Source organism: Leptodactylus fuscus, chromosome 11, assembly GCF_031893055.1.
Source record: "Leptodactylus fuscus isolate aLepFus1 chromosome 11, aLepFus1.hap2, whole genome shotgun sequence".
In the NCBI taxonomy this organism is placed as follows: Eukaryota; Metazoa; Chordata; class Amphibia; order Anura; family Leptodactylidae; genus Leptodactylus; species Leptodactylus fuscus.
Window position 1 is genome coordinate 67074587 of NC_134275.1, and position 24663 is coordinate 67099249.

Genomic DNA, 24663 nt, shown 5'->3' on the forward strand with positions numbered 1-24663 from the left:
TCAGCACTGCTACATCACAGCCTATGCCGCACAGCACCACCAACCATGGCACAGGCTGAACAACACCCGGCCCCACTGTAGTCACCAAAACAGTGGAGGCGATACACTGCTTGTGCGCTGGCAGCCAAAGCTGGCATGTTTGGTCCTCTCCCCGACCGTGTGTGTTCTTGTGGCGGTAACCTAAGGCGACATGTGCAACGCACTACCGAACGTGTGTTCGCAAGAGGCCGTTACCTAAGCCAGCAAGTGCGGTCCTCTCCTGAATGTGTGCTCACACGCCCATAAGCTAAGCCGGCATGTATGCTCCTCGGCCTAGCGTGTTCGAGACACCATTGTCTTCGGCTCACGGTCTGGCCGATAGCTCCACCCACACAGTAGGGCTGGCCAATTGGGGAACAGCTCAAAGACCTCGGATGACGTCATCTCAGGTCCTTCAGTGTAGCCCAACCAGCAAATCGTCGTTAGCGGTCGGGAAGTAGCCTATGTTTCAATCCAGGAGCCAATGTATGTATATGTAAAATTTCAGCCAAATCCGTGCGGCCATTTTGGCGTCATTGAGGAACAAACATACATTGATAATATTAGTAGGATAAACCAGAAAACAAAAAAATCCAAATCCAAATGTGCTCAGTCACTGTCTGTCTCATTTCAAGACTGTCTAGTCTAAGTTTACACCACCTATTAGAAAATTATTAGCAAATCTATCCTGCTGTTTTCTCGGAAATGTCAAGGCGTTCACAAGAGACGCGATCCGGATTTCCCGCTGCGTGTAGAAACCTAATGACAGGTTCCCTTTAAGTGATACAGAGAGTTAAATGACACATTTCATTTGGGTATCTCTATCCGATAGGTGTTAAATAAGAAGCTGGGGAGTGCTACCTAAATTATACATGAGCGCACTGTAAAATGTAATATACAAGTACAGTTGCCTAAATTGCTGATGTTATATAATAGAAGCCTGCCATTGCCGTACCTCCCCATCCTTTAATAGAACGCTATATTTAGACAGCTTATCCACAGGCAATTATTTCAGCGCGTTCATCTGTTTTGAGATGATTATAAAACATTCCAGGTAAAGCATGGCAAAGCAAGAGCGGCTTGATAGATTTGTATAAATACATAATTGATGGCTGCGTGCAAAAATGTGACATTTCCTTTATTTTCGGCACCGCAAAGATGCTATTTTAGAATTAGTTACCCCCGCAAAGCAATTAGTCTGAATGAGTCGTATGCCGGTATCTATCACTCACAAAAGTTCTTCTATGAATCCAACTTGTAAGTGCATGTTTTGAAAGAGAAAAAGGGCTTTTGTCTTGGCCAAAAATAGGTTCTGCCAAATGTTCGGTTGATTTATTATACAATTTCTTTTGCTTTTACAATTGTATTCCCTGCACAGAAACATCAAAACCCACTTGGCTCGGTTGCCAGAATTTGTTAACTGTGTAAATGTGGCATGTTCTTTTGTAATGGGAATTGAACGTCTGGCTGTCTTTCCAGTTGACTTCGGTGTGAGTGCCCAATTGGACAGAACGATAGGCAGAAGAAACACGTTTATTGGAACCCCGTATTGGATGGCACCTGAGGTCATTGCATGTGATGAGAATCCAGACTCAACATATGACTACCGGGTGAGTTCTTCTAACAAGGCACATTTCACAAAGGAAGCGCACTGGGATTGTGTGAAAAAAGAAATTCTTTGTTTCATTAGTCATCTCCGATTCTGATAAACACTGGACTCACCAGACTTTCCTAAAGGAAGTATGCTGACTGTGTAAGAATCACTTCCTAATAGGTTACTGGTGAAGAGTTACTGTATTGTTGAAATGCCTTGTGCCCCTCAGGGAATTTGGAAGGCCAGCTGTTCATACAAATCATCATTGTCCAGGACTCTTATACTCATATGCTGTTAGAATTGTGTAATATTCCTTTGCACTATATAGAAAGGAGTTCCCTTAAGTGAAGAGAAGGTTGCAGATAATATTATTATTGCAGCTGTTCAAGAAACACGATGGAAAAGTAAACCATAGCTGCCTACACATACAGACGCCATAGCCGATGATGACCTATAGGCAACCATGACACGAACATAGGTTCCCCTTAAAAGTACACTGTCTACTAGAGATGAGCGAGTAGTACTTGATCGAGTAGGTATTCGATGGAATACTATGGTATTCGAAATACTCGTACTCGATCGAGTACTACTAGCTGTTCGAAGTTAAGATTCGATGCAGAACCAGCATTGATTGGCAGAATGCTATACTGTACATTGCCAATCAACGCTGCTTCTTCTCTTACCTTTAGAAGTCTTCTCCGTGCAGCTTCCCCATGTCCTCTTCCGGCTCTGAATTCACTCTGCCAGGCATCGGGCCTGGGCAGAGCCGACTGCACATGTCCACTTGTAGTGCGGGCATGCGCAGTCGGCTCTGCCCAGGCCCGAGGCCTAGCAGAGTGAATAAAGAGCCGGAAGAGGACGCGGGGACGCTGTGCAGGGAGAAGAATCCAGCCCGACCCTCACTCATGGACTTGGTAAGTAGAATTTGATCGAATGTTGCGTACCCCTGAAACGAGCATTTCCCCCCATAGACTATAATGGGGTTCGAAACCTGTTCGAACAGTCGAACAGTGTGTGGCTGTTTGAATCGGATTTCGAACCCCGAACATTTTAGTGTTCGCTCATCTCTACTGTCTACCAATAAGTATTTGGACACCCATGCAAATGAAGATATCTGCGGTCGTGATGTACATCATGAATAGGAATCAGCATTGGCATTAGTCGTATTCAAGATGCCACGAAGTGCAGAGTTGTCCGATTTCGAGAAAGGGGTAATGGTGGGGTACCACAGAAATGGTCGATCCTTAAGGGACATATCAGGCAAACTGAATTACCCAAAATCAACAGTGGCCTATGTGATTACACAGTGGAAGGTGAACGGTGATTGTCGGAACGTGCCCTGAGTCGGCAGACCCCCGAAACTGGGAGATAGAGACCAACGAGTGCTGGCCAGAGAAACCGCACCCAACCGATGGCTCACATACACCAGGAGTGTCACCAGGCATCCAGGAGTATTGTGTCCATCAATACCATCCGTAAGGAAGCATCTGCTGGGCTCTACCAACTATTGTATATGGATAAATGTGGTACTTCTATTCTACCACAGGTGTCCAAATACTTATTGGTAGACAGTGTATTGCAGCCATATTATAATCTGTACAGTAAAGTGATGGTATGAGTTTTTTCTTGGATTTTATTGGCTGTAATATATGCAGGTGGCGATTACACTTACCAATTCCTCCTTTCCTAGTATGCCAACAGGGTCCACAATTTTTCATATATTTTTATTATTTTTCATATTATTATTTGTAGGTAAAATTGCCTCTGTTATGTTTAGGAGTTCATGCACATCTGGGTTTTTTTTTTTTTTTAAATCTTGCATTATATTTTCAGTGACCATATAACAAAATCACTATAAGGTATTTGACTGAAATCCAGTGTATGCATAGTATAAATGTAATTCCAGTCCTGACCCTATTAATGTGCTTTGTTCCACAGAGCGATCTCTGGTCTTTGGGAATCACAGCAATAGAGATGGCAGAGGGAGCTCCGCGTAAGTAGGGCACAGTCTGCCCACGTTTTCACACATTATCTTATATCTTGCTCTAATTTTAGCACAATTCATGAAAGTTTGAAAATTGAAGTTGAAATTCATCTTCAATGTTAACACCTTAAGGATATGGATAAGTCTGACATGTATAGGAATTGTATCATGTTATCAAATTATCCCCTAACAATAGGATAGAGGATAACTTCATTATCAGTTGGGGTCGGACTAACCTAACCCATGAACGGGGCTCCAGTTCTCTTGCCCCAGTGAGTTTGCAAGCCAAGGATGCAACCTACCAATGTATTCTTTCTCTATGGGAGCATTGAAGATAGTCAAGTTAAGCATCCAGATCCCTTTTCTTGACATTAATGGGGGTCCCAAAAATCATGAAAATATTCCCTATGGACATAGACTTTTTTATTTTTTTCCATTATCCCATTTTTTTAATTTTTTTTTTTAATATAGCCACATTAAGGATTCATTTTAATGCCACAAGACTTGCGACTTTCTACTCTATGTTATAGGAACATAGCCTATAAAATAACTTGTAGAAACGGTTTCTCTGCAGGGTTAAAGGGGACCAATGCTATATTATTTTACCTTTTTAGTATTGCGCTGTGCAGTATAAGTAACATATGTTATGTATCTAACTCTTATAAATAAAATAACAGAGTAATAGTTAATTCTGAGCTAAATATTCGATATATTCTGCTGCAACTACACAATATATTTGCACAACAGTTGAAGATAAAGGAAATGAAAGAATTACCCAATGTCTGTGACCCATTGCAGCGACATCAAAAGGATAAAGTTGGCAAAACTGTGGCTGAAAGATACCAGAGAGCGATAGTCACAAGTCAGTAAAGCTCATGTAACACTCGAAATACCGGGGAAACATATTGTTCAACTCAGAATTCATAGAAAGCCAAAGTCTGTTCCATTCCAATGAGCCATTTGCCCATGTACCACACAACACGGTATTACACTAAACTATTATTGGCTTCAGTAGGAGTTGGGGGGTCACTTTTTTTTCCCCTTGGGACCTAAAAAAAAAGTTCTGCTATATCTTTTCAGAGTTCATTGCTGAAAAAAGTGCATTTCAATGGTCGTGTATATGGGGCTGACTTTCCCCCAGATTGTGTCTGGATCAGGCATGTTAACTTTGAATGCCCAATCTTTTTACTTTTAAGACATAGCCGCCTCCAGAGGTATCTGACCGCAGTATATTCCCAATGAGCACATGTGTGTACCAATCCTAACAATGCATGCATGCAGACGTGATGTGTGCCCCTAAAAAACTAAAAAAACACTATAGACAATACAGAAGAATATTGGCCAGTGTGGACAGTGTGAAAATGTCTCAGATCCATACTCTACCCTTTAACAGGTCTTCCAACAAAACCAAGGAAATAAGTCAAACCAAGAGTCTTCTATATGGTTGAGAGATCGGGATCGGAAAAGATCGGATTCTGATCGGCGATCGAGTAAATTTCACGATTGTGATCGGAATTCCAATTCTGATCTTTTCCAGTGGGATCGAGATCAAAGGTTATCTCAAGATCAGCTCAACCATATTCATGTATATATCATTATTAGAATTAAGTGATCAGGATCGGAAAAGATCGGAGCCCGATCGGCTATCGAGCAAATTTCACAATCAGGATCGGCTGGAAAATGATCGGAAATCGGATTTTAAAATCGATCCTGAAATCTCAAGATCTCAAGCTCAACTCTAGTCTTATCCAACCATAAGATGGCCTGTACTTTTATCTAGTATATTTCATGATCTACAGCAGTTTAATAAAATTGTCATCCAGGAGGTATACTGTATATACTGTAGACAGACCCACTCACTCCAGATCTATTTTTGCACTTCACATTATTTTGACATTTATTTTTAACAAACTGCTCCGGAAAGAAATTAGTCATAAAATAATTAGTCATTACCAGCACAGCTTGATCATTCTGTAGGATAAGATATAGAGGCTTTTGGCAGCGAGTACATCTCCGACAGCTCAGTAATGTATGTTTCAACATTTAAATTACAAAAAGGGACAGTCTAGCGGGCCGTCCTTAGAACGCTCCTTGGAGATAATACTTAAATGTCAAAACATTTAATCCAAACATTTTCCATTTGAACTAAATTGTGACATTTCTAAAATGTCCTTCTGGGATAGCCAGTGCTCCGCCGACTGTAGATACTGCGATGGATTTTACGCTTTCAGTAAAAGATGCCCCATAGATGGTAAAAGACAGTTTTCAAAATGGGATTTTTTATCAATCTTATATAAATATTAGTAGGAGTTATTAGGAGCTGTGAACTAGTGACGTTATCACTGAACTACAAGTCCAAAAGGTAGCTAAGGCTGGGTTCACACAAGCATTGGCTCTCCGTATGGGGATTCTATTCCTCTCTCCACGTTATCAACCTTTTTTGGGCGGAAACCATTTGGACCCCATTATACTCTATGGGGTCCGCAGGTTTTCGCAGGTAACCACTTTTTTAAAGTGGATTAGGCCCCGAAGCGGACCCCCCAAACAGAAACCTGAATTCAGATGTGAACCTAGCCTAACACCTATACTATGTCCAACGTGGGGGTCATTTATCTCAAAATTCTCACTCCAATATTTCGTCCAAACAGTCCACAACCATCTTTATTCTTCTTGTCACACAACAAAGTAGCAAAAATAAACCATCGGCCATCAAGATAGTAAGGATCCTTCACTATGTGACCCTATGTCTAATACCCACATCTGGTTCTGGCTTCTATAGGCCATGGCACAGCCTTCTTCTTCCCAAAAAAGTAAATAATAGTGTGTTGATTAAAAACCTGGCGCCTGTATCTTGAAGAATGATGATCCAGTGGCAACTGGTCCCAGACACCAACCCGTAGGGAGGTGAAGAAAAGTCAGAAATGGAAAAAAAAATGGGATGTAAAAAAGTGCCACTGGGCTGGAGACTCAGATGTGAGTTAAAGGCTTTATTGGTTCCAAAAGACAGACAAATGGTGAATGGCTACGCGTTTCAATGCCGGACTGGCGTCTTCTTCAGGCCACTATAAAAACATAAACAAAATGTATTGACATGGAATTCTACATGAATATACAATTGCTGTTATTATTATTTTTATAGTGGCATGAGGAAGACGCCAGTCCGGCGTTGAAACGCGTAGCCATTCACCATTTGTCTGTCTTTTGGAACCAATAAAACCTTTAACTCACATCTGAGTCTCCAGCCCCAGTGGCGTTTTTTACATCCCGTTTTTTTTCTTCCATTTCTGAATAATGGCATTGATGTTTTCCCGCTTTTCATAGAATGCCGCAGAGATTTCCTATGCCCCCTCTCTGCTTCCATTATAGCTATAGGGAAACCGCCAACATTTCTGTAGGTATCATTGACATACTGCGATTTCCAAAATCCCAACGGTTTTGGAAATTGCAGCACATCCGCTGCGCATATTTTTTTGCAATTTGTTGATGGGATTCACTAGTGACTGTAAAACACTGCATTTGTTACTTATAAAGTTGAAGGTAAAATCTAAACTTGAATATAAAATTGTAGTGTGTATAAACATGTCTAAGAATTCTGACATACTTTGTCTATTCCCTGATTTTTCCCTTAAAAATGTCAGAATTTGAATATTTATTGCCATTTCTTTGCAGACATTTTTCAGGTATCTTTAGCTATAGAGAAGTCTGTAGAAAAATGTCTGAGTAAATGCCAGAGCCTGCTGCAAAAAAGTACCAAGGAAGCAAAAATTTGACAAAATACACACAACCATCCCATCTATGTAGTGTTATTTATACCCTGTAACACCTGGATGTTGTAATTTTTTTGGATGGGGGAGACACTGTAGAAATGTGTAATATGAACTAGTATTCTGTTAACTACTTTTTAGGGGACCTTACATAACTGGTGAGTACCATTTGCAACTTGTTTTGTTCACTTTACACCAAAAACTGGTGTAAATCATTTAAAAACGTAACCAACATTGTAAACTTTGTATTTTTTTATTTTTTTTTTGCTATAAAATGAACATCTTTGGGTAAGAGGCAATACTGATTAATATTATTACTATTATTTTTTTTTTTTATTATTATTATTATTTTTTTACAGATTTTCCAAATCTTGCACCCACCATTGGACCAGTTGAACCCATTTTGTATCCATAAAAATGACCTGGATTCTACCATTGTTTTTTTTCTATTTTTTCAGCGTTATGTGACATGCATCCTATGAGAGCGCTTTTCCTAATCCCCCGAAACCCACCTCCGAAACTGAAATCGAGAAAGTGGTACGTACAATGATCCGTTCGCACGGCGTTGTGCTTTCAGACATCAAAGTGGTTGTACGCAATGAAGGGTTAATTGTATATTTTCCATCACATGCTTTTTTTTTCTGCTTATAATGCTTTGGATAAGTGGGACAGAAAATTCTGTACGGGATAAAAAGGTTTAATGTGCTTAGTCAACGACTGAGGCGTCTCTGAGAAATAATGAATTAATAATCACACAGATGGTTAGTTAAGAGCAATTTATTGCTTTCCAGGGCCTTCATTTTCTTCTTGTCTATTTGCATATTACAAGAGTAGTCTTGATAATTGGATTTATTATAGGACACCTCAGCAGAGGGAATGGCGTATACTTCAGGGATGTAGTTGTACTTATAGACCATGATAATAGTAAGGGTTCTAGAGGAAAAAGAGAGAAAAGAGCGACACTTGGATAAGATTAGAAATAAGGACTAATTGCCTTCTGTACTATTAGCATACATTACCATATTGCTAATTAATATATATTACGCATATAAAGACCATTTACATTTGCTTTATGGCTAGTACTAGTTTAAGATGGCCATACACCTTAAGCAGCTGTTGAAGCTGACAACTGTTGCCGAATATTGAAGCGCAGTTTATTGTTAAAGGGACTTAAAGGGGACCTTTCAAGTCCTCCTGCACATGTGGTTATATATATAGTGCACTGTTGGCTTTCCCATTACGTGACCCGGGGATGGAGATATTGGTGCCGTTAGTGTCAGCACCGATCTCTGCCCACTGTCTGAAGGGAGTTTCTGTCACTCTAGCTGGGCCGTGAGGAACGTTGTCTCCTGACAGGACTCATCTGTAACTCTGTACGGTCAGAGAAGGTGTTCCTTATTGCCCAGGAATGACGCCAAGCTGTGAGGAACACCCCCCACACCCACACACACCTTTTCCCAGTACAAGTCTATGGATGAGCACTGTTCCTCACAGCCCAGCTAGACTGTCAGGGATGCCCTTCTGACAGTGGATAGAGATTGGTGCCGAAACTAATGGAATAATTATCTCCAGCCCTGGGCACATAATGGGAAAGCCGACAGTCCGCTGAATTTAGTGCACCGTCAGCTTTCTCTTCACCCTTGGCCTGCTGAGGGCTGTGTACGTTCTACCTCCCTCCCCTCTGTACACAAAAACAAAAGCCTCTGTGACCCTACTCATCTTTTAATACTGCTATGTGTGCCTTCCCCCTTCCTATATGTCCTCCTCCCAGAAAACTTGGATGCTTTACCTCTTCTTCACCCTCTGCTCGTCCATGTAAAACCTCCCTGCTGCTATCTTCAACATTGAGTTATTGTAACTGAGGGAAGAACAGAGGGAACCAACAAAAAGTCAGTGTACCATCACAATAACAGCAGGACAACCATATATGAGGAGTTGCGCAGACTTTACAACCTCAAAAGAGTAGGAAATTTTCAATGAAGACTATTTCCAAAGATTTGTATTTAGGAAAGCAAAGTTCAAAAATTTCAGTTTACATCCTTAAGGGGATAACTAAAGCAGCGAAACCTATTACAGAAAATAAATCTACACTATACATCCTTCACAGCCTAATGCTAGTATTCTTGTTTAAAGCACAAATACTGACTTGATCCAGCGAGGTAAATCTGATTTTTAGAAATATTCTTGCCTGACACTGGCTCACATAGTCTCTGGTGGTAAATGGGGCATGAATGATCTTTGACCGACCACTGTTTTATTTATAAAACTTAACCGGCAGAAAGCTTTGTCTGCTTTTCTTATGTTATTATTACATGTGAGACTCGAAGTTCGGTGAAGACCTATTGCACTTGTGTGGTGAAAGCTACTTAATCTAACAATTTAGAAATGTCAAAACTACACCCACACATTTTAGCTGTATCAGCTTCATCGTAAGTAGGAAAAAGTACTATAGAAGATAACAGTCATTGTTATAGCAGTAACAGCTGCCGGTATAGGGTGTATAGAGTCTACATGCATGCCGTAGGATGATCCTAATTCCTTATATCATGGAGAAATGTATACTTGGTAAATCACTACAATTCTATCGCTTTATGAACTTTAATATTTTATATGTTGGACTTGTTGCTTCAATGTCAGCACGTCAAGAGACGCAAACTGGTTGTTATCTAATAGACATAGGACTATAGCACATAGGAGTCTGTATTTCGTAGAAGGTAATATGACATAGAGATGTATCTTGAACCTTCTAAGCCCCAATGCTACAACAATAGCAAAGCTCCACCCTTACCCTGTGCCAATTATAATATGGGGATCTTTTCATGTGTTCTAGAGTTTTTTGGGCCTGGGTACAACTGCTGCCTTCGCACCTTCTATAGCTACAACGTTAATAAGAAGAAACAGTACTATACAGCCTTTCATTATACATGATTTATTTCTTCAGGTCAAAAAAGTGCCTAAATTTTGTCGATAGCTGCCTCATTAAGAACTACACCCATCGGCCCACCACCGAGACCCTACTGAAACATTCCTTTGTTCGAGATCTACAAAATGAACGGCAGATACGCATTATGCTAAAAGACCATTTGGATAGGACAAGAAAGAAGAAAGAAAAGGGTACGTCATCTGATAATTAGAGGATTTATTCCAATTCCATTTAACTAGTCAGCAAGCCTCCTCTTCTTGAGGACCCCATCGCCTTGACATAGCCTAGAGCTCTGTATCAACAAAGCTGAGACAGACATAGATTTTTGGAATATGTTGCACATCATCATTTAAGGCCTCATACAGATGACCTTAGGTATTTATCAAACATTGTATGACATGTTATATATATGGAGCAAATTATGGCAATGCAGACTCCAACAAAACTGACTCCCTTTGTGATAAATCCTGTCCTCTTGTATCTCCTAGCTTTCTGTAAAGGAAGGGAATAGGATGAACAGATGATGGTGCCCTTTGTATGCTCATTTTTATATACATCTACTTTTTATAATACCTATACCAGTTACTTTACAAACTGAATACTACCTGTAGTGATTTTACTCTAGGTTCACATCTGTGCTTCACTTGTGGACCCAAAAAATGGAAACCCAATCCTCTAAAAAGTGGTTATCTCTGGACCCCATAGACTATAATGGGAATTGCTGGGTTTCCGTCTAAAAAATGTGGAGAGAAAAATCCTGCTTGAATTTTCAAGTGGAATGGGAAACAGATCCCCGAAAGGAAACTGGGCACAGATGAGACTCTAGCCTTACCCTCAGTATGTGGCTTATTCCAGTACTCAGCTATCTTCAGTCCCTATACTTTGACTAGAGCATCAGCTCATAGACACGACCATTAGAGATGAGCGAACAGCATTCGATTGAGTAAATGTTCGATCAGATATCAGACTGTTCGAGATGTTCGATTCGAGTTGAACACCAGGTGGCAAACTCACAAAAAATTTGATTCCCCTCCCACCTTCCCTGGTGCTTTTTTTGCACCAATAACTGCGCAGGGGAGGTGGGACAGGAAAAATCGGAAAAAGTAATTGGCTGGCAAATTCAGGCGACCTCCAATTTATATGAACAGTGGATTTAATATCCGGGTCATATGAGACTGAACTATGTGACTGTGAGACAGGGATAGATGTACAGGCAGGGTTAGCTAGGGATTACCTTTATTTAGGTGGGAATATCACTCACCCAGCTCTTCGGAGCTCTATCTGGTCAGGATCCCTGTCAGCCATACAGAGTACAGCATTCAACCAATCAACGCTGTTCTGCCAGAGGCTCGTCTGTGAGGAGGTGGAGTCCAAAATCGGACCACAATGGAGACTGCTGTGAACCGATCTTAGACTCCGCCTCCTCCGGAAGAAAGTATGCAGCAAAAACCAAAAAACACCGGCAACTCCGGGAGAACCAGCGATGATTGTCTGAATGCTGTACTCTGTATGGCATTCGTCCAATCAACGCTGGTCAATGCATACCTATGCCGAGATGTAGCAGTGCTGGCCGTGTGCTCAGCACTGCTACACTGGAGATGAAGCAGAGCTAAGTGTGCGCTGAACCCTGCTGCACACTCAGCGAATGGAATGGGGTTGAATGTTCGATCGAACAGTCGAGTATTGAGCGGCTACTCAAATCAAACTTCAAAAATTTCACTGTTCGCTCATCTCTAACGACCATCACAGCATTCAAGTGGGGAACACTGGATCTCCATTTTGTGATCTGTGGAAGCCCCAATGGTGGGACCCCCAGTGATTAGACATTTATCACCTAGTCTATGGATAGGGTAAATATGAGCCTTGTGACAACTGCTTTCTATTGTGCAGCGAAGGAATATAGATATAATACGTATGTGATTGGTAAAGAAGCCCGGACAGAATCTAAATGATAGATTCATATATATATACTGTATATATATATATATTAGCATCCATACAGCCATTCAGCAGTGATTATTAGATATATTACATAGATGACAGATATACTCACCTATACTCAGACAGGCCTTTTGTTATTTCAGATGAAACAGGATATGAGTACAGTGGAAGCGAGGAGGAGGATGATGAGATGAATGAAGATGAAGGAGAGCCAAGGTAAGTAAATGCGCAATTCCTAATTTATGTTACAACACGTAAGTAGAGGACAAAGTATCCTCACTAAAGAGCAACACAAAAGATCATTTCAGGTAAATCGCTCAGGACTTATCCGGCCTGCCAAGGATATAAACTATGGCACAGAAGATAAAGGACTCTGCTACTGTATAAGCTCTATATTGGCTGTCAAAGTCAAACTAGATTAAAAAGTTATTTTAGAAGCTTAAAAGAGACGCACTATCACCACAACCGAGCACAAAGAGTATTTATAGCCGCAGCATTTCTGAGCTTTCAGAGGAGACATTTTATTCATGTGTTTCTTGTAAATTCTATAGAGGCAACATAGTCCACAGCGTTGTACAGAAATGACATCCACCTCTGACTCCAATGGGATGTCAAATCTACTTTACTTATCTTAGGAGCACAAATGGAAGCATTTGCATATGAATGGGGCACTTACTGCTCCAATGCGCAACCATCGCAACGTGTATATAGTTTGTCTATTATGTATGCACATTGTTTGGCGGTACAGTAGATTGTATCATCTAGTTGTTTTCAAGCACAACATTCTTACCGAGTAATATATTTTTTTTCTCTATAAAGTTAGATTGAAAGGGGTTTTCCAGGGTTTGTTGATGTCCTATTGTCTGAAACCTAGGCCCCCAGGCTGATCATCTATTTGAAGAGGCTGTAGTGTTTGGTTGAGTGCTGCATTATCTTCAGTACTTACTAAGGACTGTGTTATACAGTATATTTGTATAGTGGCTGTGCTTGGTATTGCAGTTCAGCCCATTCACTGGAATGGAACTGAACTGGGAACAGCCAAGGTGACCAATGAATGTGACATCACATGGCCTCTGAGAAGGAAGCTATGATGAACAGCTGATCCGCAAGGGTCCCAAGTGTTGGATTCCCAAGGATCTTCAATTGATGACCTATCCTAAGATTTTGCATAACTCAAGTATAGTGTGTCTAACAATACTATTTCTGGCCATTAATGGACTTATAGTTTGCATTTTTAGCCATTTGGAGACTAGTTGTCACGATAGCTCCCATAACATCACACAGAAAGTAAAGGAGAATCTGCTTATCTATCTCTGTCATTCAGAAGAATCAGCAGGGTCGTATAGGGCATCATAGAGAAGTACTGACATGTACTGATGTGAATAAAGCACTTGGAGTGAGATAGAAACTTCCTTTTTAGCTGCAGCATCCTCTGTCTACGCCTGTGTCTCTTTCCTGTCTTACTAAACATTTACTTATTCCTCTTTCCATAGACTTCTACTTAATCTTCCTCTCTGAGCCCTGACCTTCTTGCTCTAGCAAAACAAATTCAGGACATATTTCAAAGTGAATATCAGTTTAGTATAGAGAGGGAAAGAGGAAACGTGCTAGCTGCGTGGAGAAAGAAGTAATTTTGTCTAATAATATATTTACAAAATTTCTTAGACTTGCTTGTCCTATTGATTTAAGTAAAGTTTGTTGAAAAGGTAGTGACTAGAGATGAGCGAACACTATCCAGATCAGCCGTTCCGAACAGCACGTTCCCATAAAAATGAATGGATGAATGAATGCTTCCATTCATTTCTATGGAAGCGTGCTGTTCGGAACGGCTGATCCGAACAGTGTTCGCTCATCTCTAGTACTGACGATATAAAAAATGTTGCTTAAGGGTAAAAATTCACTTTAAGTTTCATTTACCCGCACAGCTTATTAAATGGGTTTTTGATCACTAATATCAGATCGCTCAGGGTCTGACACCCAAAACGCCCACTGGTCAACCAAACTGATGGGACACCGGTGTTGGCGCTGTGACCTATTCTTCACCGCTAGCCATATACAATGCAATACATTGTATAGATGTTTTTCTTGGTTATCTTTCTTCTTATGAATTGATATTTGATATCGCCTGTGATGAAGGCTCAAAAAAACATAAAATCTGGAACAAAAAAGCTACACTTTCTGCAACGTGGGGCGTCAGCCTTAAAGGGACATTGTGTAGATATAGTCTATTAATTACACGTAATAAGACTTTACAACACTTAACATTCTCTGCAGCGAAACCGTTTTTTTAAACCGGACACAGAGTACTGCATGTCCGACTTTGTGTACGGTTAAAAAAAAACAAAAAAAAACGGTTTTGCCGCAGAGAGCACAAAACACTCCCGGGCGCTCACGGTCGGACACTTTTCAAACCCATTCAAATGAATGGGGTGGAAAATTGCCTGCAGGTTTCCGTCTCCTGTCCAGTTTCTGGCAGGAAACGTAATCCTGCATAACGGAGGCCGGGACGCAGAGGTGAACCCGGCCTTATTTCCAAAACTTTGTTTTGAAATTTTGCACAGTTTACTGTTCTTTTAAGAAACTGTGTCATTCACGCCATTTCTTTGTAATGGCAGCTCAATCTAAAGCTACAAAATTTTGGTAAGGCTTACCTTTAAAAACGCTTTTGAGTTGCATTGCAATTGTATTCTGTGTCGCTTTGAATGGATGAAAGTGCTGGAGCGAGGGGGGGAAAAAACTTTTTCTTAGATATTTGTCATAAAAACAGATGTGTATTTTGCTTCAGCCTTATCCTTGGTTCACATCTGCCTTTAGTAATCCGTTCGGAGAGTCTGCATGGGGAACAGACTACCGAACGCATTGGCAAGTGGTGTGCAGTGAAAGCACTCGGACCCCATAGACTATAATGGGGTCCATGTGCTTGCCACGCGCTGCCCGCACGAATCATGTGGACAGAAAAGTAGATTGTGAAGTACTTTCCTGTCCGCATGTTCCATGCAGAGACCATGTGGCAAGCAAACGGACCCCATTATAGTCTATGGGATCCATGTGCTATCACTGTACACCGCTTGCCAATGCGTTTGGTAGTCTGTTCGGGGGGGTCCCCATGCGGACTCCCCCAAATGGATTACCAACACAGATGTGAACAAGGCCTAAGTGTGTAAACAGGAGTAGAACATGACTGCTTTCTAGCGCCACACCTGCCTATGGGTTGTGTCTGGTACTGCAGTCTGACTCCATTGAAATGAATGCAGATACACTGCAATAGCAAAAGCAACAAGTAGACAGATTTAGGCTAAGGCCCCACATTGTAGAAAAGCTGCTTTTTTTTTTTTTTTGGTACGGACTGCATTTTTGTGAGCCAAAGCTAGAAGTGGATTTATCAGAAGGAAATATCATACAAGTTTACTTTATATTTCCCATTCTTTTCAAGTCGCTCTTGACTTAAGCTCAAAAAACCACATCAAAATCTGCAACAAAAAAGCAGCTTTTTTGCTCGATGGGGCCTTAATCTTAGTGCTTTTCTGGTTCACTAATCCAAGACGTCCCCTTTAAGATACCGGTCGCATGTAGAGGCTTGTACTTGGTATTTAACAAGTTACTTTTGCTAAAACAGCAGAACTGTTCTTTGTTGGGAAGTTAAATCTTTGCAGGACTGGGATATAAAAATAACCTCTTAACTTCCATTATCTTATGTTATTTTTTTTAAGCTCCATTGTTAATCTTCCCGGTGAATCGACTCTCCGCCGTGAATTCTTGCGATTGCAGCAGGAAAACAAGAACAGATCAGATCCTCAGAGACAGCAGCAATTACAGAAGCTAAAAGACCAGGAGAAATACAAAAAACAGCTCCTGGCCGAGCGCCAGAAACGGATCGAGCAGCAGAAGGAGCAGAGGAAAAAGCTGGAGGATGTAGGAATTGAGCATCTTTCCCCTTTTAACTAAATACACAAACAGCTGATTCGTCACCTATAGTAGACTCCGGCAGCAACAAAGCAGAACCTATAAAGTGTTATTTAAGTGCGTCAAAAGAGTTTCGGCAGGGGGTATAAGAACAGGTTGATCCTTCCTGGGTCACGTACAGCACATAGCCTCTTTAGGGCTAGAGTCACACCATAGAGGATAACCACAGTGAACTCTCTGGCTGCTGTAACCTGCTGTGATCTGTACTATCACTGTGGATGGGATTTAAACAATCCACATACTAGGACTGAAACCTGCAGAGTAAAGTGATATACACTGTAGGATTTAATCCTACTGCATGTCCATTATTGCTGTGGGCTTTATTCTTTGATTTTCATGCAAAGGTTGAAAGCTTTGGGGGGTCCGGCAGAAAATAAAAAATAGGACTTTTGTAGCTTGTTTGCACTATGTCCTAAGACTTAGAATGCTATGTGCATGCTTTTATGGCCCCACTTCTCAAGCAGAAAAATAAAGCAACCGTAGAAATAGTCTTCACCAATGCTTAAATTGGAAACATTTTTAGGGGAAACTTTGGAATAATTTCTCCCCCGCCCCACCCCCCCCACAGCAACCCCACCCTCGTGGATACACTATTATGCCAAATATTGGTATAAATTATGCCCCATAGTGGCCCCTGCACACAGTATTATCCCCCATAGTGGCCCCTTTGCACACAGTATTGTGGCCCCTGCACACAGTATCATCCCCCATAGTGGTCCCTGCACACAGTATTATGCCCCATAGTGGCTCCTGCACACAGTATTATCGCCCATAGTGACCCCTGCACACAGTATTATGCCCCATAGTGGCCCCTGCACACAGTATTATGCCCCATAGTGGCTCCTGCACACAGTATTATCCCCCATAGTGGCCCCTGCACACAGTATTATGCCCCATAGTGGCTCCTGCACACAGTATTATCCCCCATAGTGACCCCTGCACACAGTATTATGCCCCATAGTGGCCCCTGCACACAGTATTATCCCCCATAGTGGCCACTGCACACAGTATTATGCCCCATAGTGGCCCCTGCACACAGTATTATGTCCCATAGTGGCCCCTTCACACAGTATTATGCCCCATAGTGGCCCCTGCACACAGTATTATCCCCCATAGTGGCCCCTGCACACGGTATTATGCCCCATAGTGGCCCCTGCACACAGTATTATCCCCCATAGTGTCCCCTGCACACAGTATTATGTCCCATAGTGGCCCCTTCACACAGTATTATGCCCCATAGTGGCCCCTGCACACAGTATTATGTCCCAAAGTGGCCCCTGCACACAGTATTATGCCCCATAGTGGCCCCTTCACACAGTATTATGCCCCATAGTGGCCCCTGCACACAGTATTATGTCCCATAGTGGCCCCTTCACACAGTATTATGCCCCATAGTGGCCCCTGCACACAGTATTATGTCCCATAGTGGCCCCTGCACACAGTATTATGTCCCATAGTGGCCCCTGCACACAGTATTATGCCCCATAGTGGCCCCTTTGCACACAGTATTATGCCCCATAGTGGCTCCTGCACACAGTAGTATGCCCCATTGTGGACACCCATGATCAATTATTATACTCTGATTTTTTTCAGTCCCCAGAGTATAATAATCGGAGACCCAGGGCCCAGGGAGGAAACAAAAAAATCTCTCCACATGCCCATTTAGCACAAACTGTAAACTTATCTCTATTTAGTACAGTATGTAAAATCTGGTTATATACTGGTAGTGTATTCTATGTAATTCTTTGATTTTTTTCTACTGACAGCACCAGAAGAGGGAGCTGGAGCTGAGAAAAATCCAGGAACCAAGGTCTATAGAATGGGAAGAACAGAGAAGGGATGGAAGACCAAAAGAGGAGAGGAAGCAGCTGGACAAGGAGAGATGTGTCCTGGCAGATGTACCCAAAGAGGTAGACACCGAATTAATAACTGAATGTATTACATATACGCTTGTCATTGAATAGCCTTTTAATACATACAATTGGGATGGTCTGAATATGGCTGATAATATATCACTGCAATCGATTGTGTTGCAGCCACATTGTATATTGTAATTCCAGTGCCAGTTCTCTTCCAACTACACCTCACGTCTGTAACAAGATAACCTGAGACTTTTTTGCATGCTCTGGATCTGAATTGCATTGGCGACTCTAGATTCTTAGAGACTTCTCAAATTTTATTGGGACACTCAGAGCCATGAAGAGTGCTCACGTCCAACACTACCTACAAAGCTTCGGCTGGTTCATTGCTGAGATTCCAGTAGCTGGAAGTTTTTGTTTACTTCTTTAATATTTCTTAATAATATATATATACAAATACATAGTAAAGAGTAATGTGCGGTTGGGAGGGTATTGGATACTAGGGGTTATTGGGGCTTATTGGAAAGCACAAAAACATTATGTCCTAAGATGAAGAGCAGAAATTAGGGCTTGTTTCATATAGACAACCTTTGGCTACCTGCCATTAGATTGTAGACAATAGAGCTGGAGACCCCTCCAATCAGACAAAATAGTGTTACTATAACACTTGGTTCAACCTTAGTGAAACCCAACTCTCTATGTATTACATCCATGTATACTGTGACCCATCTATGTATTTACTTTCATGGTCAGTATGTCTGAAGGAAACCATGACCATCAAAAAATTTCCTCTCTGGCCATCGAAAGCGGAATGATGCATTTCATGGCCATCTATGTAATACAGGGATAGCTTCAGTTCAATAGGAACAAGTCTCTTTTCTGGGTTATAGAGGGTGATCTAGAGCAAGAGCTCCTCCTTAAGGGTGCATTCACACGATGTAACGCGGCACTGATTCTTGCATAACTCATGTAAGAATCAGCTCTGCAAAACAGAATCCCATTGACTTCAATGGGTTCCATTTAACGCCCCTAACACATTGAAATCAATGGGAGGCTTTTTAACCCATTGATTTCAATGTGTTACGCGCATTAAACCGAACCCATTGAAGTCATGATTGATTCTGTTTTGCAGCGCTGATTCTTACATGAGTTATGGTGCAAGAATCAGTGCCGCCTTACATCATGTGAATGCCCCCTTATGATGATATATATCCTACTAAATCATAGGAAAGTCATTGGGGGGGAATTTATTAGGAATGACATTTTCCCGTCTCCTGTACCTTGTTTCCCTCTGTTCATAAAATGGTTAATTCTAATCTTGCCTGTGGGATTGACAGACTGTTCAGGCCATTAGCCCACACAGCTGGCTATTGAGACTATCCCATGACTTTGTCACTGCTAAGCTCCTCTTCTGCTTCTATTATTGCTTACATCTGACCTCTGGCTTACCTTTGTGACTATTCTTTTGGATTTTGATTCTGTACTGTGTTCCTCGACTGTTACCGGACCCTTGGATAGCTGACCTCCCATTGTTGTTGTTTGTCTTGTCTTCATTCTGTGTTGTCACTTATATAGGAAGGGCCCGTCGACCAGTTGCCACCTATTGTTTAGGATAGGACCGGCAAGCAGGAAGGGACAGTGGGGGGGTTTCAGCTCAGGGCTCACTGTCTCTAGTGCCCCTCCCTGCTGGGTTCACCTGCAGCTACTGGGGAATTGCTTTTCTAGCAATTCCCTTACAAGGGCTTTCGCGAAATCCAAATAACACAATGCGTTTCAGGAATATATCACTCCTTTTTCAAGTGTGAACAGGAGTGGAAACTAAAGAGTCCCTTAGCATCTCACTCTTTATTAAAGTTATAAGTTTGTGACTACTCGGTAGCATTTGTCATTCCTGCTCACATTTCAGAATGGAGTATTGAATCCCTGAAACGCGTTGTATTATTTGGATTTGAATATAAGCCTTTCCGTGTTTATAGCTTCGTCCAGCACGGTTTCTCCTCCAACCTTGGTTTATCGTATGGAATTGGTCCTACTACTTCTACTCCTTGAGCACTCTTCGGGGTGATTTTGGATCTTACAATTGGATATCATTGACGTGGTTACGTTGAATAAGCATGGCATGGTAGTTGTGGTCTAGCACACAACTTAATAAGGTGAGAGACCGCTCTTCAGTCTACCTTTTATCAGTTGTACTATGGGTGTTACACTATGCTGTGCTACTTCTATCCTACAATATAAGACCGAGACGGTACAATTGAGAGTACAAAAACTGCGAAAGCGAGGCAAACTAAACTGCAGCGCTGGCTTCTTCCGAGGACGGATTAGTTCCCATAATAATATCATTAAAGCCGTTTACTAATTACGATAATTTTATTTAAAGTTTTAGTGAAATTCTTTAAGCAACCTCATTATTGCCGGCTCCCGTAATTTTATTAAAAGCGTTTTTTTTATCGTCTCACCACTTAATACCCTTTCAGAAATGAAACTATCCATTTTGCACAATAACATTTTGCTCGCGTCTAATTGTAACATTTGTTTTCATATTCTCTTATTTACTCGACTTTCGAGAAACCTTTCATTTGCTTCATTAATTTATGTTCGGAACAAAGTTATATTTCTTATCTGAGGCGATAACACCAATTTTTCATCAACAATATACAACCCCATTCTCGCTTCTAAACGTGAACTGTCTTTATAACGAAATAATATATGGGCTATATTGTTACCTATAAAGCGAGCAGAACGGTTATAAATGAGGAGAAGGAGGCATTTGTTCTCTTGGAAACAGACTAGGTAACACATTAAGCCACCAAATGACCCATCTGAAATGGCACAGTATGAGCCGGCAGGTAATCATGTATACTTTGCTAAGGGAGGAAACGAGGAAGGATGCAAGATCCAAGAAGTAAGAAAAAAAAAGGAAAAATTGAAATATCGGCAGGCGTACAAAATAAAAAAGAACTTAATATTTCAAAGTGAATGCAACACAGGAAAGGGTCACTTTTGAATCGGCAGGGTATCAGCCTCATAGAGATTTATATGGTCGGAACGCCGTGGGATAGGTGTTGTATTTTAGTCCTACAGTAGCAAATACGCATTTGGAAAAAGCATTTCAGACAAGAATTGTAACAAAAAATAGCCTTTACTGCAATATAAAAAGTGCACTTTATTCGGAAACATATTTTACTATACTATTGTAATTTTTTTTTATTTAAATGGAGTCTGTCACATCCCAAATGCCTCCTATACCAATAGAGTTCTGTGCTGGAGCCTTTGATAGGTGCAATGTAGTCATAAGCCAATGCAGAGAAAATAATCTTCTTATGAATATGCAAATCAGCCTGCCAGTGCACAGGGGGGCAGGGCCTGACTTGCCAGAATTAGCTTTAGACAGCTGGAAGTGCGTTCCGCCCAATGATACTCATGTAACTGTGAATGACATCTCCCAAATAAGGCCCCGCCTCTGGTGCAATTACTAGCTAATTTACATATACATAAAAAATGTTATGCCCTGCATTGCTTCATTAGTTTATGGCCATAGAGATATGTTTCTGCTTCTACTATAGGGCCATATTAGTTTATTATTATTGGTAGTATTATTAGTATTATTAGTTTATTATTACTACTATTATTAGCTTGAGAGCAATTTTGGGATTTTGGCCCTGCTAGACCAGTGATGGAAAAACTATTAGAGACCGAGTGCCCAAACTGAAAGCCAAAACCCAATAGTTTAATCGCAAAGTGCCAACACAGCACTTTAGAGAATAGAGAGATACCGAGCACACTTATAGTGTAGATGGTCTATTATAAATATATAGATGAATTATCTGGTGTTTATGAAAAGAACTCAGGACCTGGTGGCCTCTCACCTGATCGGGTTGTGACTCCGTTCACAACTCCGTTTTCAGCAATATTAGGCTTCGTCAGAGTGAGAGTGGCAGCACGTCTCTATAACACTGGTCAAAAACCAGGAGGATGCACCAATAGAAGAACAAAAGGACGGCGCTCTCAGGTCCAAAGGAATTTATTCAAAAAGAAGATTGCACAACGCAAAAACAGTTGCCGCGTTTCGGGTCGGAACCCTTTATCAAGTGCGTAACTAGTTAAAAACAATAAATATAGTATATGTATAAAAAACATGAATATACAAAGACATAATTTAAAAAACAGATTAGCTTGTCAAAGAAAAAAACAACAGACCACGACGTTATTAGGCAAGAAAATCATTTACCTATAAACCCAGAACCTATAAACAAATCCAAGGTATATTGTATGAATTCTGAATTAAGCTCAGGTGATGTATTACACATCATTAGTCATAGACAAACTATTATATATTGATCATATTATTCATACTCGAGATAACTATAGATCCTTAACATCCCATATGTTCAGTGACTATTATTATATTTCATTAGAACAAGATTCCAGCAATAATATTGTCTTACCTTCACTAATCGAGCTTCACTCAAGCTAGGAAGAAATAAACTCTATCCGGAGCGCCTCGGCCTATTTAACCGTACCGCTCCATGTGCCACTTCCGGAGGAAAAAGATGCGGTCCAAGCTGGAACGCATGCTCATTAGCTAGATGTTACGAGCCATTGTGCAAATTTTTTTGGCGGAATATTCTATCACCACAAGAGCACGGGCACTCCGCCCGCACCAGAGAAACCAACAGTACGGGCTAAGAAAAAAACGGTGGTACGACCTATCAAGAGTCGTATAGCTAAATATGCAAATGTGAATAAAAAATAAAATAAAAGGAAGTCATGCGGTTCAACCTGGAACGCATGAACTTCTGCGCATGCGTAAAAGGACAATCTGCTATACGAGTCATCTAAAAGAATTCATAGTGATGATATTTGCCTAGGACGTAACATAAAAGTTTAGAAAATGATTCTAATTAGAAAACATAAAAATCTATATGATTACATTCCTAAAAATATATATATATAAATATAGCCCACCATGTTCATGATATACTCGATATTGGTACATTAAATTTCTATCTGACTATTATACAAATTAAAAATGAAAAATAAATTGAATAATTTAAATAGTTTAAAACATGCATTTCAACCAATTATATAGGCCCTTCCCTAAAAATACACCTTTTAGTTAACAGTATACATTAAGAATGACCAAAAGGATTATACAAGGTAACTCATCTGTTTACATCCTCAGTTGCGATATTTAGGCCCGCTGGATGTAATGTATTAAATTTAAACATCCAGAACATCTCTTTTTTATTTAGCTTACTCAGTCTATCACTATTACCCGGGGGAACCCAGTCAATTGGTGTTACCAAAAATCCGCTGAAGCTTTTGTTGTGATGTTCAGCTGCATGTCGCGACACACTATGTTTCATGTAACCGTTTGTGACATTCGAGCGATGCTTGTTGATACGCTCGCTTAATTGTCTAGATGTTCTGCCTATATATTGGAGGCCACACGGGCATTCCAATAAATATATTACAAATGACGAAGTACAATCAAGATGGTATTTTAATCTAAAAATTTCGTTGGTAGTGAAGCTACTAATCTCACATACTTTATTTCTAATTGATCTGCAGCACTTGCATCTATTACGGTTACAACGGAAACTCCCTCCGGAGGAGGTATTAGTTGTTACGGAGGTTGTATTGGATGACCGTAATTTACTGGGCGCTAGAATACTTTTGAGCGTTCGTGCCCTTCTAAAGGTGAATTTGGGTCTTATAGGAAGAACCTTTTTAAGAAAAGGGTCATTCTGTAGGACTGGCCAATGTCTCATAATAATATCTTTGATCTGTTGATGAGATGAACTAAAGGCCGTTATGAAATTCAGTTCATACTCATTAGTTTTCACGGATTGTCTTGGAGCAAGACATTCCTGTTGGTTGAATCCGCTTGCTCTATGGTATGCAGCTTCAATCATTTTAACAGGGTACCCTTTTTCTCGGAATCTCCCTGTGAGAATGTTGCTTTGAAGTTGGAAATCTGTATCCCTTGTACAGTTTCGCCGTATACGGCAAAACTGTCCATAGGGAACATTTTGCTTCCACTTTCTATAGTGAAGACTATGGAAGTCTAGCAGACTATTACAATCCACAGTCTTAAAAAATGTTTTTGTATAGATCTTACCCTCTTCACCTGTTAGTACTAGATCCAAAAATTCAATTGATTTTGAGTCCGATTTCCCTGATAGATGGATGCCATAGGTATTAGAATTCAAATGTTGGGTAAATAAATCGAAGGATACTGCCGGGCCATCCCAAATAAAGATAAGATCGTCAATATATCTTTTAAAATAAACTAGATTGTTAGACCAACGATGGCTACCATATATCCATTCTTTTTCAAAAATGCCCATGAAAAGGTTAGCGTAACTGGGGGCCATCCTTGTCCCCATCGCAGTACCTTTGTTTTGTATAAAGAGTTTTCCGTTGAATTCAAAAACATTCCGTTTCAAGATAAATTCAATGCTGTTTAGTATGAATTCTCTTTGTATAGGTGGGAGCAAATCATCAGATTTCAGAATGGTATCAATTGCTGTCAAACCCAAGTCATGAGATATATTACTGTATAAACTGGTGACATCTAAAACTGCCCATCTATAGGATTCTTTCCATTCCAA

At 40.7% G+C, this 24663-nt stretch overlaps 1 protein-coding gene across 1 annotated transcript in view; it reads left to right on the forward strand.

Annotated features, from left to right (window-relative positions):
• NRK (Nik related kinase) overlaps positions 1-24663 on the forward strand; it is a 181152-nt gene that overhangs the window by 63431 nt on the left and 93058 nt on the right. The window contains exons 7-13 of the mRNA XM_075259060.1: positions 1498-1628; positions 3551-3605; positions 7819-7897; positions 10302-10474; positions 12368-12440; positions 15935-16136; positions 17954-18097. Coding sequence (XP_075115161.1) covers positions 1498-1628; positions 3551-3605; positions 7819-7897; positions 10302-10474; positions 12368-12440; positions 15935-16136; positions 17954-18097 — 857 coding nt within the window. The remainder of the gene's footprint in view (positions 1-1497; positions 1629-3550; positions 3606-7818; positions 7898-10301; positions 10475-12367; positions 12441-15934; positions 16137-17953; positions 18098-24663) is intronic.